Source organism: Corvus moneduloides, chromosome 3, assembly GCF_009650955.1.
Source record: "Corvus moneduloides isolate bCorMon1 chromosome 3, bCorMon1.pri, whole genome shotgun sequence".
NCBI classification, from domain to species: domain Eukaryota; kingdom Metazoa; phylum Chordata; class Aves; order Passeriformes; family Corvidae; genus Corvus; species Corvus moneduloides.
The window spans coordinates 95,103,877-95,117,960 of record NC_045478.1 but is presented as its reverse complement, the minus strand read 5'-3'; the positions used below and the strand labels follow the sequence as shown (position 1 = coordinate 95,117,960).

Here is a 14,084-nt window from a genome sequence, read left to right as displayed (position 1 = left end):
TGAAAAAGATGTTAAAGACAATCATACCAGTAGATTTGTACAGTTGGCCAATTTTTCATATGGAAGGGATATGTGTACATTTACAGCTTTGACTTGTTACTGTATTTCCACATCAGTTCCACCGAGCTTCTTAAGTTTGTGCTCTAAAAGAAATTTGCAGATTGCAGACCATCATGTTTCCCTCCTAGTCATGAATAATAATGAGAATGAAAGTGAGAGATACAGTGCTGAGGCCATTTTGCCTAGGCTGAAGATCTCAGCCGGTGCTTATACATATTTTTCAATGATCTGAATATCATGAATCTGCTTTTAGATTGGAAGAGAGACAAGAGGTTCTACAAAATGTATGTGCATAGGGAAAAAATGTTTCTCTTTATATTCGCTTCTATTTTTTTCTGATGTTCTTGTACCTTTTCAAACTCACTTACAGCATTCCTGCTGTGGAAAAGTAAGCTAGCCATTCTCCCTGCCTCAAATTACTCCTCTTCACTGGACTTAAAAGGTGGTTTGCCATCTGCAAAAGCCAGGTGCAGTAAGGCACAGATATAAGGTGCTACTGTAAAGGCTATTAAATAATTTTCCTTTTTCATACTGTGTGCATTTATTGCTGAAGTTACTCACTTGTAAATACTCTTGGGGTAAATTTTAGAATGGAAAGCCTCAGATTAGACAACTAGGCTTTCAAAATATGTTACCTCTTAAAGATGCTGGCATTTGAGGTGGTCAAATGACCAGAGGGGCACAGTACTTAGTAGCTGTTCTCCTTTTGAAAATCTGCTCTCAAATTCAGTTTTGGAGTAAATAATTTTACAGTTCCAGGCACAACATCTGCAACTAACTTGGCAATGGTGACCCTTCTTTTATCTGCTTCTGCTGTAGATGGGTGTAAACTTAACATTTTGTGTACTGAAAACAGAGTGAAACAACATGGGGTTTTGTCAGTGGGTTTTTTCCTTGCTTACCAATTCCCTCCATTTCTTCATTTTACTAAAGTGACCGGGTTTGTTGTCTGGATTATTATGGAAGTTATTTTCTATTAAATTTTTCCACTTCTTCATACATGCATTTTATGGTATCTAAAAAAAGAATATTTGTAGTATTAGTGCCTTATTATGTGTGTTTATGTTTCTTGATTCAATACACTTTAGGTAGGATCTTAGGTAGCAGGGATGACTGATTGTCCTTTCATCTGTGTCACATTTTGCATGCTGTGTGAACAAGTGAATGAAAATAAAATCTTCACTTCCTGACTAAACTGAACAACATTTTTTATGGTAAAATTATATTGCAAAGGGGGTTGAGGTATGGAGTTTGAAGAAAGTTTAGAGCTAGAAATGTTTTTGAGAGCTATGCCAACTACAGTAGTGAAATTATTTGCAGGTAGTCTTTACTTAAGCAATTACTCAAGTCAGAACACCCATGTTACATGTTACTACCAAGATGTATTTGGCAGACATACACTGTGCATCCACTTGGTATCTAGTCTTAATTGTGCTGTTCATAACTTCATGTTTTAGCTTTGACTTGGATGTGAAGTTTAGTGCTTCACTGACAGAAGGACTCATAATATTGGTTAGAGCTTACTTTTGAAATTTGCTCCGAAGTGCTGTGCTGTTGAACATTGATTTTGATCTGCTCTCTTACTTCTCCAGGACCCTCAGCAGATGTACCATGCTTCTTGCTGTGCATGGTGGTGGTGATCCATAGAAAAACTAACCAGGATAAAATGATCAAACTTACCTTCCAATGTGACTTGAATATAGTCACATATAGAAAATATGGTTTGATACTGTAAAATTAGGGTTGTGACAGTGCTACAATGCTCTAAGAATGGAAGAACCTTGTTTTAAATTCCTAGAATTACTTATGTTATATTCCTAGAATAGCCTTTTCCAGTAAATTACCTTAGTTTTGGGGATTTTCCATCTACTCTACAGTCTTTTAGCAGAGGTGATGGGGAATAATTGCCTGTCCGGACAGGCCATTAATTTAACAGCTCTGCACAGTCTATTGTAGTGCTAAAGATTTTTCTGCTCTCCACTAACCATGTGGAGGGATAAAAAGTGCCTTACTTAAGGTCAGAAAACAGTTCATCCTTGCTCAGTGCAGTTGTTGGTACGACCTTTGAGACATTATTCATCGCTTAGCCCAAAAATGCTTTTTTTCCCTCTCACTTTGATGACTATTAAAGCAAATAAGGTGATTTCATGTAATCAAGAATCAGGACATACTAGAAAAAAGATCTTTTTGAGTATATTCATACGGGGAAAATGACTGACTTTTCAAATTTAAATTGTCTTTGCTTTTGAGGGTTAAGATAGAATTTGTACAAAATTTACTTGAGACTTCAAATGAATAGGAAGACATCTCATAGGTTTAATAGTGCAAATAAAAGACAAAATTTGAATGTTGAGATCAGCTGTCTGTACATGGGGCTGTGTGAAGTGCTAGGGAAATGTGAAAATACTTTTAATTTGGTTTAGCTTCAAAAGTAACTTCTTAATCTCCTAGCATGAGTTAAATACTTGTAGGACAGCTTTATACCTCCTACTCAGAGCTTCCAGGGACAGCTCACCTGTCACCTCCAGTTGCCCCTATGTTTCTTGTGTTCAGTGTTGGCAGACAGTAGAGCAGAGTTCCACTAATCTTGCACTATCCCAGCTAACGTGAGCAGTAGCTACAAAGAACTGTGAGTTCTTTGGACCTATGGAGCACTGCTGAGACATAATAGCTCCAATAGTCAGGTGGCTTTCTTAAAAATACACATCTCAAAATTCTTTTCTACTGCCATGATGTTCTTTAAGAGCTTCACATCAGATCTCAGTATTTGTTATCCAGGGGTTGACAGCATTCTTTAAAATATGTGGGGAAAAGCAACAGAAAGAGAAACTTTTTTTTTTTTTTTTTTTTAAATACTGGATAATTTATTTCTGGTAGACAATCTTCTGTACTACATAGAGTACTCAGCATTTTTAGATTTGTTGCAGAAGAAGCACAGGCTTTGTGTAGCTTTGGACTAGTGGTGCTCCAGCTGATGGTTAAAGCACAACATCCTCAGAAGGCTGTCTGCACATGGCTTAGTCATGTGGCTTGAAGGTTGCTTTAAGAAACTGTTGTGCCATTACTAGTGCAGAGAGACCTGACACTTTCCGACAGCAAGCTCTATGAAAGTGATAAAACCAACTTAAGTTATGTTTCTTTCCATTATTATGATTTTTTTAGTGTTGTTCCTCTGTAGGAAGAGTTTGGTTGCCTTTATTTGGTTACATCATACCTCATGGTGTAAGCATTACTTGGGTTATTTTTCTTGGCCTTCCTATTATTTCATTCTGTGTGTCTAAATAACTTAATGTGTCTCTTATTTTGGTTCCCAATATGCAAACTTGGGACAGTAGAAATTAATGATATCATCAAGTTCTTGTGAGGTAGACTCCATTACTGGGGTGACATTTTATGATAGGGTGGTAAGTGCTGTAGAAATGCCTGCATTTTGTATGGTTCTGATGTATTTGTAGCATTTCTCTATCCACTGTCATACAATTTAGTGATAATGTTTTTCTACTCCTTCTACTGTAATAAGTATCATAAATCTGTCTGGAAGTAGATATCATCTTTCTCATGGCATTTGTAGTGAAAATCCTGCTCCATCCTAGTGGTGAAAGGATATTTGTCAAGAGTTGGAATGTGAGCAGACATGCGCTCTGTCTCTGTCCTGTGTCTTCAGACATGCCCATTCTTGAGGGTCTCCTATGGACACCAATGCAACTTAATTTTTTCGTATGTTTCAATAGAGATTCCAATGCTTTCTGGCAATATCCTCTGTTTTTCACGGTGTACTTATCAATGTGATAAAGAGTTTTAAAACCTTCAGTATATGTCACAAAATATTTATTTTTGCAAAAAGAAACTCTTGTTTCTGTCTGTTTCATCATTCAGAGAGATTTTTTAGCCCCTCTGTCTAGGTCTTGTAGAATATTTCTAGCCTTGAAAATACAAGCACCATTTGGGGGTCTTTTGATATTCTTTTGCCTATCCATCCGTAAATAGTTTACTAACATGTAAGTAATTGTACATGCAAATAGGTAGCATCCAATGTTGTATATTTATAATCAAATTCAGAAATCAAAATGAGAATAATTTTATTTTAAATATGAAAGAATTACTTAAAGCGTGTTCATAGGAAACTTAATCCATATCCATATGTATGTGTTTGCAGGAAATACATTATGCTTTTCACAACATAGTGGTAGTTGTTAATTCACAGGAATTTTGCATTTCTGCATTACAGCTGTATGTTTTCTAACAGAAGCAGAACTATCTTTCTTATACTTGCAACTTCAAAATGTAGGTCATTGTGTTGGAGAATGTAGGTCAGAGTGAGGAGGAAGAGGACAGAATGCAAACTCCTCCACATGGATCTTTAAGCTTATCCCTGTTTTGAAGGTAAAGAGGCTTACCTACCTGTTCAAGCACGAGAAGCTTTTCCTTTTACTAAAATTAACGCAGGTATTCTGGCTTCTAGCTGCTTGGCTTAGCTGGGAGCACTTCCACACTTGAGACTTGTTTATGCAAGACCTCTTGACTCCTGCTTCTTTAGCTTCCAGATGCTTATACCATTGCTGAGGTGATCCTTCCTTCCCTGTGGGGGAAGGCAGCGGGAAGGAGAGCTGTGTGTGTTGCTGGCATCTGCCTAAAGAAGAGCATTGTCTTTGCAAAGGTGCTTTACCCTTCTCTCAGCACGGAGCTATCTGATACACCTGCAGTTCCAGCCAGTATCAACATTGTAATGGTAGCAGGGGAAGGAATGGCGACCCCTCAGAAAAGATTCAGTGACACCATTCAAAGTGCTCTCAATAATAACTGCAGAAAAGTGAGAGACGTTTGACTGAAGATACTGAAAAGTCAGATGTTAAAGAATGTTTGCTACAATTGACAAGTATTTTTAAAATTCACTCAGGCTAGAAGTTTGCTATAAAAAAGGTTTCAGTTTTTTATGTTTGTGGTGTGAGGGTTTTTTGTAATGTGAGATGTAAGTATTATAAATGGTATTAAATTAGCCGTGTCTTCACTAAATATTAAAAACCCACTTTTATTGCTTGAGTATACACCAGTCACTGCAAACTGAAACATTCTTTATGTTATACACTAAAATATTTAAACAGTTATTATATTTATTGCAAAATCTGTCATTTTAGCGTATTTCAATGCTCAAAAGCATTGTAATGCTCAAAGGGAGATGAAAAACCCTGTACAATTCTTAGTGTATGTTTCACTAAAGAATGGGTAGTCTTGTGTGAATATTTTATTTTAACCCTTAGGAAATCTAAGTAAAATAGCACATTCAAAACCACCTAATCAGACGGAACTGTCATAAACAGGACAAATACAAGTATTGCATTAGTGGTTTTGTCATACATATGTATCGTAAGTCTGGGGTTTTTTGCCCCTTAAATATCTTTGTAATACAAAAGTTATATGCAGGGTTTTGGACAAATCCTGTCTTAGCTTTTGCTTCATCTGCATGCAGTCAAGACATCTTTAAATTTTCATTAATTCTCACTATGAGTAAGGGTAGTTCAGAATACTTACTGGATGGAAAGGAAGAATTATATTGATGATGGTTTTAATCAGGCTTTAAGTGATTTAAAGGATGACAGTTTTCCTCCCAAACTTCTGGTTCTGTTAAATTTAGCCTTAAGAACAAAAATTTGGTAGAAGTGGTCTAAGGGATACGCATAGTTAACTGCATGGAATTCAACTTACTTGTGTAGAAATACCTAAAAGACGCTCTGCATGTCAAATAAGTTTGCTGGAACTGTTGAAATGTCTATAGTTCATAATATGAAGTTTGTGTCTCATTTCTCAATGTCATGTCTTGGTGGAGTGGGGGAAGCTGACTCTGGATTTTACGTGTGGACAGACATGTAAACATGGTTTTTCATTGCTAAGCAACCACAGATGAAAAACACATACAATGATAATTTGGCTGCATATGCCTTTGATACTTCCTCCTTTAACTTTGGGAACATTTGCAAACGTAACTCGAGTTCCTGAGTATGAGTCTGTTTTCCTCAGGCTCCCTCCAGCAATGAAGTCTGGTGCCTGCAGGAGAGCGTGTCAGGCACACAGGATCTTTGCTGCCCTCTCCGTGGGCCACAGCACTTCAGCTGGACATTCCAGTCAGGTGGGAAACTGGTCTGGCAAAACAGACAGCTTCATGAGAGACTGGTTTTGAAGGAATAAATTTACATGGAAGCCTCCAAGTAGTTGTCAGTGTTGATTATGACCAGTGTAAGTTTTATGATGGAAGCTAATGAATTAATGAATAATACAGATTAGGTGAAGAAAGTGCAATTGCTCCTGGCTATTTCTGTAGGACAGCTAGGGGAATTCAAACGAAAATGGCAGGGAGAGCAAGTATAAAATGAGAGAAGAGGGGTTTCTTTATATAGCAGGGTGAAACTGTGATGCTTCCTGGTGCAGCTCTGGAAAGTTTACCAGCAGAACAACCACAAAAATCCTTCAGTGCCTGTTAAGCAGAACTTAGCACTTTTATTTTCTCTTCTCCTTCTTCTGAACTTCTTGAGCCACAACTAAAAATCACACTTTTATTGCCCTAGTCCTGGATTTGTCCTTAGCATGTGCTGCTGGTCAGTCTCCCTTACAGTCAGACTGATGCCTGACCTAACAAAAAGTAAGAGAAAAAGGAGCTAAATAAAAAGAAACTGGAAAGAAAAGGAGTGACTGTAGTATGATGATGATGATGTAGCTAATGAAAAATGAAAGGGCTCCTGTCTCCTGTTAGAAACAGGCTACAAGGCAAATTTGGCCTTGAATCTGGCCTGATACAAACAGGTTGTTGTTCATTTGAATGCCCAAGTGAATTAAATTTTATATGACTTTTAAAGTCTTGATTATTCATGTATATGTGTAGATATATGTGTATGTTTATGTGTGTGTGCATGTATCTATAAATTTCTGATCATTAGTTGTGATGAAACCTATGAAATACTTAATTCCAATGCTTAAATCATAGGTCTTCTTTTTATTTTCTTTATTCCATGCTATTATGGCAAATATAGAAAATAAAACAGTGGCTAGATGTCTGTAAATGGTAATATGCATTCAAATATTATTTTAGACCAGAAAAAATATGTTCTAAGAAGGCAAATATCTTTGTTTTATAGGTCTCTGGCCCTCTGAAGAAGTGCTGGCTTACTACTGCCTAAAGCATAATGAAATATTCAGGTACAGAGTTAAACATGAAAAGATATTTTCCAATCTCTTAGTTTTATTGTATCTGCATGGTAAAGATTGCTATGATTTAAGTCTTCAGATTAAATTTAAAATGTTCAAGGTGAAAGCATGTTGCTCTTAACAAAGAATTCTGAGCTGCCTTTGGGTACTAATATTGCACAGCAAGCTTTCTGCTATATGTCAAAGACTTTTGATTTCCACTCAAGGCGTTTTATTTCACTTTGATTTTTGGGAAACAAAAGTGAAGCTCCAATCGATCAGTGCTGATTGTGAAGGTCAGGAAAAATAAGATATTCTTTAAACTGACATCCGTTGGAAAAGCAAGCAAAATATTATCTGATAAAATACATAAAAATCACTGCGTATAGTAAGGGGAATTTGCACCTGTATTTATGCGTTGTGAAACAGTTTTGAGACATCCTTATTCAGTTTTGGGTTTTTTCACATTTTCTAAACTTATAGAAGACAGTTATCAAGGCTCCAGTAGTAACATCTAAATATAAAATCCATCCTGCATCCACTTTCTTTCCTCCTGAGTACACTGAGATTTGCACTTGGAAACCCTTGAAGTTTCATTGTCTGGAGGATGAATAGTGTGCAAGAAAAGCCATTATAACAATGCATTTGGAGGCACAAATTATGTTCTGTGCAAAGGTGTAAGGCTAATACCAAGTAAACCAGCTTGGAGTATACAAAATCCCAGTTTGTGTAAATATGGTGTTGGTAAAATCAGAAAGACCAAACTGTAAGTCCCTGCCCCTTGTACCAAATGAGCAACTTGCTCAGACTCCTGTCTGTAATCAAAGATGTGGCGCCAAAGTGTGCCCTGGTCCATAAAGCCTCATTCCTACCCCATCCACCAGCTGAACACAGCCTGGCCCATTAGAGGAGGCAGCTCATACACCTGATCTGGCTGCTCCTTCCTCCCAGGTTGGTTGTGTGACTTCTGCTGCTGTAGTGATGTCCCTGTAGCACTTTGCTTTCCGGCCCCGTGCTCATGTGCTCTGCTTGTTCTCCAGGGCTCCTGACAGCAAACCTCCCAGTGCTGCTCACTCAGACGGCATTTTCCTAGTTTGGGTATGCAAGCTGTGATACTCAGAGACAACGATCAGTCAAACTTCCATGCAGTAAATGGGCGGTTTCACATCCTGATTTCTCCGGATTATGCCCTTCTGCCAGTACTCCCAGAGTAGAGTTTCTTATTTTATTCTCATTTATAAATGTCACTAAAGATTGCCTGAGAAACAGATACAACTTTTGAAATTTGTTAGTAAGGGAACTTTACAGTGAAATAAATTTTGTATGCATAAATATTTTTGTGTATATGTGTGTATGTGTATGCTCATATGCTATGTACATAGAAATTTGGTTCAAAATGCACTGGAAGCCTCACACTGTATACTTTCTGTGTTTATTTCAGTAAGTATGATTATTATAAAGGAGTAAGTGCCTTGCAAGTCTTATATATAACCATATGTATATACTTTTAATATATATAATACACTTGGTATAGAAAAACTAAAACTTATTTGAGGAAAAACCTATAATCATTCTGTTTAAAAATCCAAATTGCAAATTTCCCGTATTTGTTTTATATTCTTATTGGGTTTACATACAGCTTGTTCCTCCAAACTATGTCTTTCTTTCGTCTCATTTTGATTAAATAGGACAACTTGACTTTTTTCAAATAAAATTTGTGGTGTCTAAGAAAAAGAAATCTAACCTGTCCAGACAGCGAGCATTATTATACAGTTATACAGCATAGTCCACTCACCTCAGTGAACAAAATATCAGCATCTGTATACTGATACTGATATGGCATCCTAGATGCTCTTCCTAAATATCAATGTTGAGTGAGGTGGGAGGTGACCCTTTCAGATAAAAATAGACTTTCAGCTGTTCATGTTTTAGGGGAGAAGAAAAGGTGCACCAAAACAAAAGCAACCAAAAAAAAAAACCCCCAAAAAAACCAACCCCACAAAACCAAACCCCAACCAACCAGTTTAGCTAAAATTCCATTTTCTGCCTGTCAGAGGTGTCTCAATGGGAATGCTCCTGCCAACTGTAACAGTTGCCGCAGATTTTGTTATAAAGCAGCGTGTTCCTAAACTGAGGCTCTGCCTTGCCCCAGACGCTGCTTCACACAGTTTCGGTGCGGGGTCAGCATCCCTCCCTCCTCCCCTCCTGGGGCAGGCCATGGCTCTGGAGGACATTCTTTATGGCTCCCCTACAAGCTCCCATCCGGCACACTCCTCTGCGCCAAATTATATTTCACATGCGCGTCTTAATAACAGCACAGTATGGTCTAAGTTAAAAGCAGCCTTTTTAGACCATGTATTCAGCCCTTTGATCAGGCTCAGTTTAGGCTCTTGACACTAACTTCGTTTAGTTTTCTGAGGCTTAACCGTTTGCTGTTCCCATCGTTGTTCATAACAGCATTGTTTGTAGGTCACTTGCAGTTTTAAGTGCTAATTGAAGGATCGGATTTCTTCGGGTGTAATTATTTTGTGGTATACAGCTTGCTTTAAAACTTCTCTCTTTTTAATATAAAAAGGCTTTTAGGCATAACTATATGGAGAGATATATAAATAATATTAATTTCCCCATTTACTTCTCTAGCTGTTTTTGCAAGAATGAATGTGGATTAACATTGTTATCCTTTCCTAACAATTATCTTTCGCTACTCTAGCTAGTTTAGTTGTAAAAGACAGAGCCATTGACAAGGGAAAAAAGGGAACCTTCTCAGATTTTTCAGCTCAGCGGTGGTAATGTTGCTCTGAACACTAATGAGGGAACCCCCACTGATTTGCCTGCTTTGTGACTTTTCTATTTCATAATTATTTTTAAAACGCAAAACGACATGAGGTAGCCTAGTCATGTCTCCACAACTTCCTGGTAGCTCAGTTCTTACTGCAGATGGCAATTTGTTCTTGTAACATATATGTCTCTCTGACCATTTTCATCTAATTTGTATGGGTTCTACCATTTCCTTTCTCTCTTTCAGGGACCTTGCTGTGTGTGAGCTAGGGGGTGGCATGACATGCTTGGCTGGTCTCATGGTAGGTCTTTTCTCAATTCCAATCCCATTCAGAGGAAGAAACAAAAGGAAAAATGTTCCAGTGCCTCCAACTGCTGGGTCAGAGAACTGTCAACAGCCTCAGCTGCGGTCAAGCTGCAGAGTCTTGAGAGACCTTCTAGATTGACTTGCTTTCGTATCATATTGATTTTATGGTTGCCTCGATGAGCAGAAACATTTTACCTCGGTGTAGTCAATATCTTTTGTTGTGACATTCCAGGCCACGTACGGTCTGTCTTTCATTGCCATAGCCGAAGCTTTTTTTTTTTTCAGATTATAGTCCCATTTGCTAAGATACAGGAATAGCCTGGCGAATCACAGTTGGAGCACCATGATATAGCTGCTAATGTTTTGCCTGCATTATTACACCAACAAACATGATCCAGAGCTCTCTGGTAATTAGATTCTTTTGAATTAGATTGGCCATTCAGGAGAGTCGTTTCACCATTCTCTGGGTTCTGAGTCATGTATTCAGGAGATATTATGTAGCAGTGCAGTGCATTAGACAAGTTTTTATGTCTCTACAAATAAAAGCATATTGTTACACTGATTGGCATTTGACAAACCTGTCGCTCTTATACAATGTGTCGAGGTTACAGCCCAATGTGCGAGCATGTCAAAGCTCACAAAAAAATTACCCTTACAAAGCCATCTGCCTGCAATGCAAAGTTATATGAAGGGCATCAGGCAGTCAGACAGAAGCAAGCTGAAAGGCAGAGTGACAGCCTTGTATGATGGCTCTACTAGATAAACAGAAGCCCGCAAATGAAAGCCTCTCAGAATACCATCATCGGCTGTCACAATGCAATTACGGAACAGAATGATAGCAAGATAGAGGCTCCCGCAAATGGAATGATAAAAGTATTGACTGATTTGATTGAATGATTAAAATAATGCAGACATAAAATGAAAAAAGATTGAAGATTGTTACAGAGAAATAGGTGAGGAAGCATGATACTGAAGGCTTGTCACTCCTGTCTTCACTTCCACACAGACAAGCATATTTGCTCATTGTTTGCTGTGCTCTTTTTTTCAGGTTGCTATTTCTGCAGATGTCAAAGAAGTTCTGTTAACTGATGGAAATGAAAAGGCCATCAAAAGTATCCTTATTCAGATAGAAAACTGGTTTGTTGTGCTCCTTCCTTTTTACTGGCTGAGTAACAATCGATATAAAGACAGACAGCATGGGGCATATTAAGAAAAAGTCCCCACATAAGTAATTAAAAAACAGATGCGGAATATCTTGAACAGACCAGCAGCTTCACCCATAATAAATGCCACATTTTCTCCATTAATTAAAAATGCACATGTTGGTATAGAGCATGTACAGTAGTAAATATTTGTCTTGTGGTTGAGTGCTGGAAGATTCATGTGTGCATGCTGCGCGTTACAGGACGTGTAGCAGAGAATCAAATCATTAACTCCCCTTCATGTATCTGTTTTGCCTAAGAGCTAGGGTTTTTTTCCTACTTTCAGATACTTAAAACATACCCAGCATTCGTATATGGTCAGAGCTTTTCCAGTGTATGTTGAAATGTTTCATTGTTGCTACTAAGTTATAACTGCCTACAAATTACCCATTTAGTCTGCTTAATCAATTACCAATTTATCATTATTTCTCTTGATGTAAGACTGGAAAACTCCTCTGTCCCTTGTAGAAAGTATTTCATTGTATTTCTTATATTAGAATAAATTGTTATTATGCCCTTCTAATAGGAACATATAGTTCAGAAAATTGAACTGGACTTGGGCTAAGCAAGAGAATGAGTGAGCATAATTTGTGGCCACATTAAATATCAGCACAGAACAAGAACAGATATATACAGTGAATACTAATAGCCCTTAGAAATTGAGAGGGAAAAAAGGAAGATATCTATTTGCTTTTGTTCCTTGATAATCTTTCCATTTACATTTTAAGGCAGGCTAATTTTTCAGGTTTTGCCCACTGCAGCATCAGAATTATTTATATTTGAGTTTTGTGTGTATTTGAGAGCTAACATAGTGAATACTTGGTAAAAAAAAAAAGAGTTAAACTAATCTGTGGCTTAAATAAATTGCAGTTGCTGATGCCTCTTAAAGCAGGAGACATTTCAGTGCAATAATTTTAGCTACTACCTTTAAAAAAGACTTTCTCTGAGGTAACTGAGGTAACTATAACTGCGGACAACACATGAAAAATTTCATGTTAAAAACAGGCAATCCTAGATCATGTCTGTTAAGACTTGAAGTAAGCCTGCTAAAAATCTCTTTTTTTCTTGAAAAGGCAAGTTCTCACCTGTGTTCCAGGGATTCTTATTTTGTTAAATTCTAGGGTGTTAAGACTTGTGTCCTGAGGAGGAAGTATTCATTATTCTGTGTATTTTAATCAGCACCACCCCTTCCAATCTTTCTTCCATGTAATTATAAAGATCAAAAATGTGGGAGAAAAAGAAGTGTTTCAAAACTAGCCTAAAAAAACAGACTCATGTTGTGTAGAAGCATAGGTATTTAACAAAAGGTCATTTTACCCACAAAAAAGCTTCAGGTGGGCTCAGTAATCATCAAGTCAGCAAATGTCTTGCATAGCAGATTCCATAAACATACCTGAACTTTTTTGAAATGTAGAAGACTTTTCTAACAAGGGAAATTGGTGCGTGCTAAAGTATTCACTCAGTCTTTGGAATTAAACAAATAAAAGTGCTTTTATTCCTGAAAAAGATACTGTTAAAGTTATCTAATTATCACACCTTAGTTTTTCACAATATGTTTTAGAAATGTCTTCTGTTCCCAAAAGTCTTACAAGAGGTCTTCATCTGTATTCACACAGTGAATCCCTTTCAGAGAAGCGATTGGTGGACTGCTCTAACAGGAATTTATTTTTCTTTTTTAACATTTGGTGCTCAGAAGGCTCAGCATTCAAAGTGCTTTTATTGTGTTGGATTTTACAATGGGCTTAATATAGCAGGGTGCCAAGTGCAGCAGGCTAAGAACTTTACCATGTAGGTGAAATGTATTCTTGAAAGTGCACATAATAAAATTTATGTTGCATTTTATATGGTTTATGGACTTCAGTAGTAATTTTATGATGTATGTTATGGTAATTTTCTTTTGCACTCTTTTCTATAGTGACTGGCTATAATAGAAGTTTAGGCTAAATTTAGATCTGTTTCAGCCACAGCAGACTCACTGAAATCAGTATAGAATTTTAGGTGTAACTGGAAATGGCGTTCGCCCAAGTGCCACTGATGACAAATGATGTATTTTTGCTAGTTCTTATTATTGCAGATGGTATTTTTTAATTGTTTAGCATACCAAATAAGGTAATGTGGATAAAATACTGTTTTCTTTTCTAGATTCTGCTCTTCAGGAATAGTTAATGCCTAGTATTATGTTTCTATGTAGGTATTTTAGATTAAAATAATCTTGTTTTACAAATTACTGTTTACATCTTCCTTTAAATTTCTTAGGAAGCTTAAATTACATGCCAGTCATACTATAATATCCAAAAATTACTTTCCAAAAAGTAAAAGTGGTTGTCAACAAAAAAAAAAAAATCCCTGTCAGAAGCCAGGAAATCACCAAGCAAGCCTGCTAATTATTCTTAATGGGCAAGATGAGCACATTAAGAAACAAATGAATACATCAGTGAAATGTAATTGAAAATCGACCTGGCAATAGTGCATTTCATCTGAGAATCTGCCTTTGTATTATCAACATCATCATAATTATTGTTGTTTTTGTTGTTGCTATCACTATTCAGTGAGCATAACTA

The 14,084-nt window shown here is 37.0% G+C and overlaps 1 protein-coding gene across 1 annotated transcript in view; it reads left to right on the top strand.

Moving 5' to 3' along the window:
* Positions 1–14,084, top strand: part of CAMKMT (calmodulin-lysine N-methyltransferase) — a 218,006-nt gene that overhangs the window by 165,943 nt on the left and 37,979 nt on the right. The window contains exons 4-6 of the mRNA XM_032102841.1: positions 7,188–7,248; positions 10,262–10,316; positions 11,370–11,433. Coding sequence (XP_031958732.1) covers positions 7,188–7,248; positions 10,262–10,316; positions 11,370–11,433 — 180 coding nt within the window. The remainder of the gene's footprint in view (positions 1–7,187; positions 7,249–10,261; positions 10,317–11,369; positions 11,434–14,084) is intronic.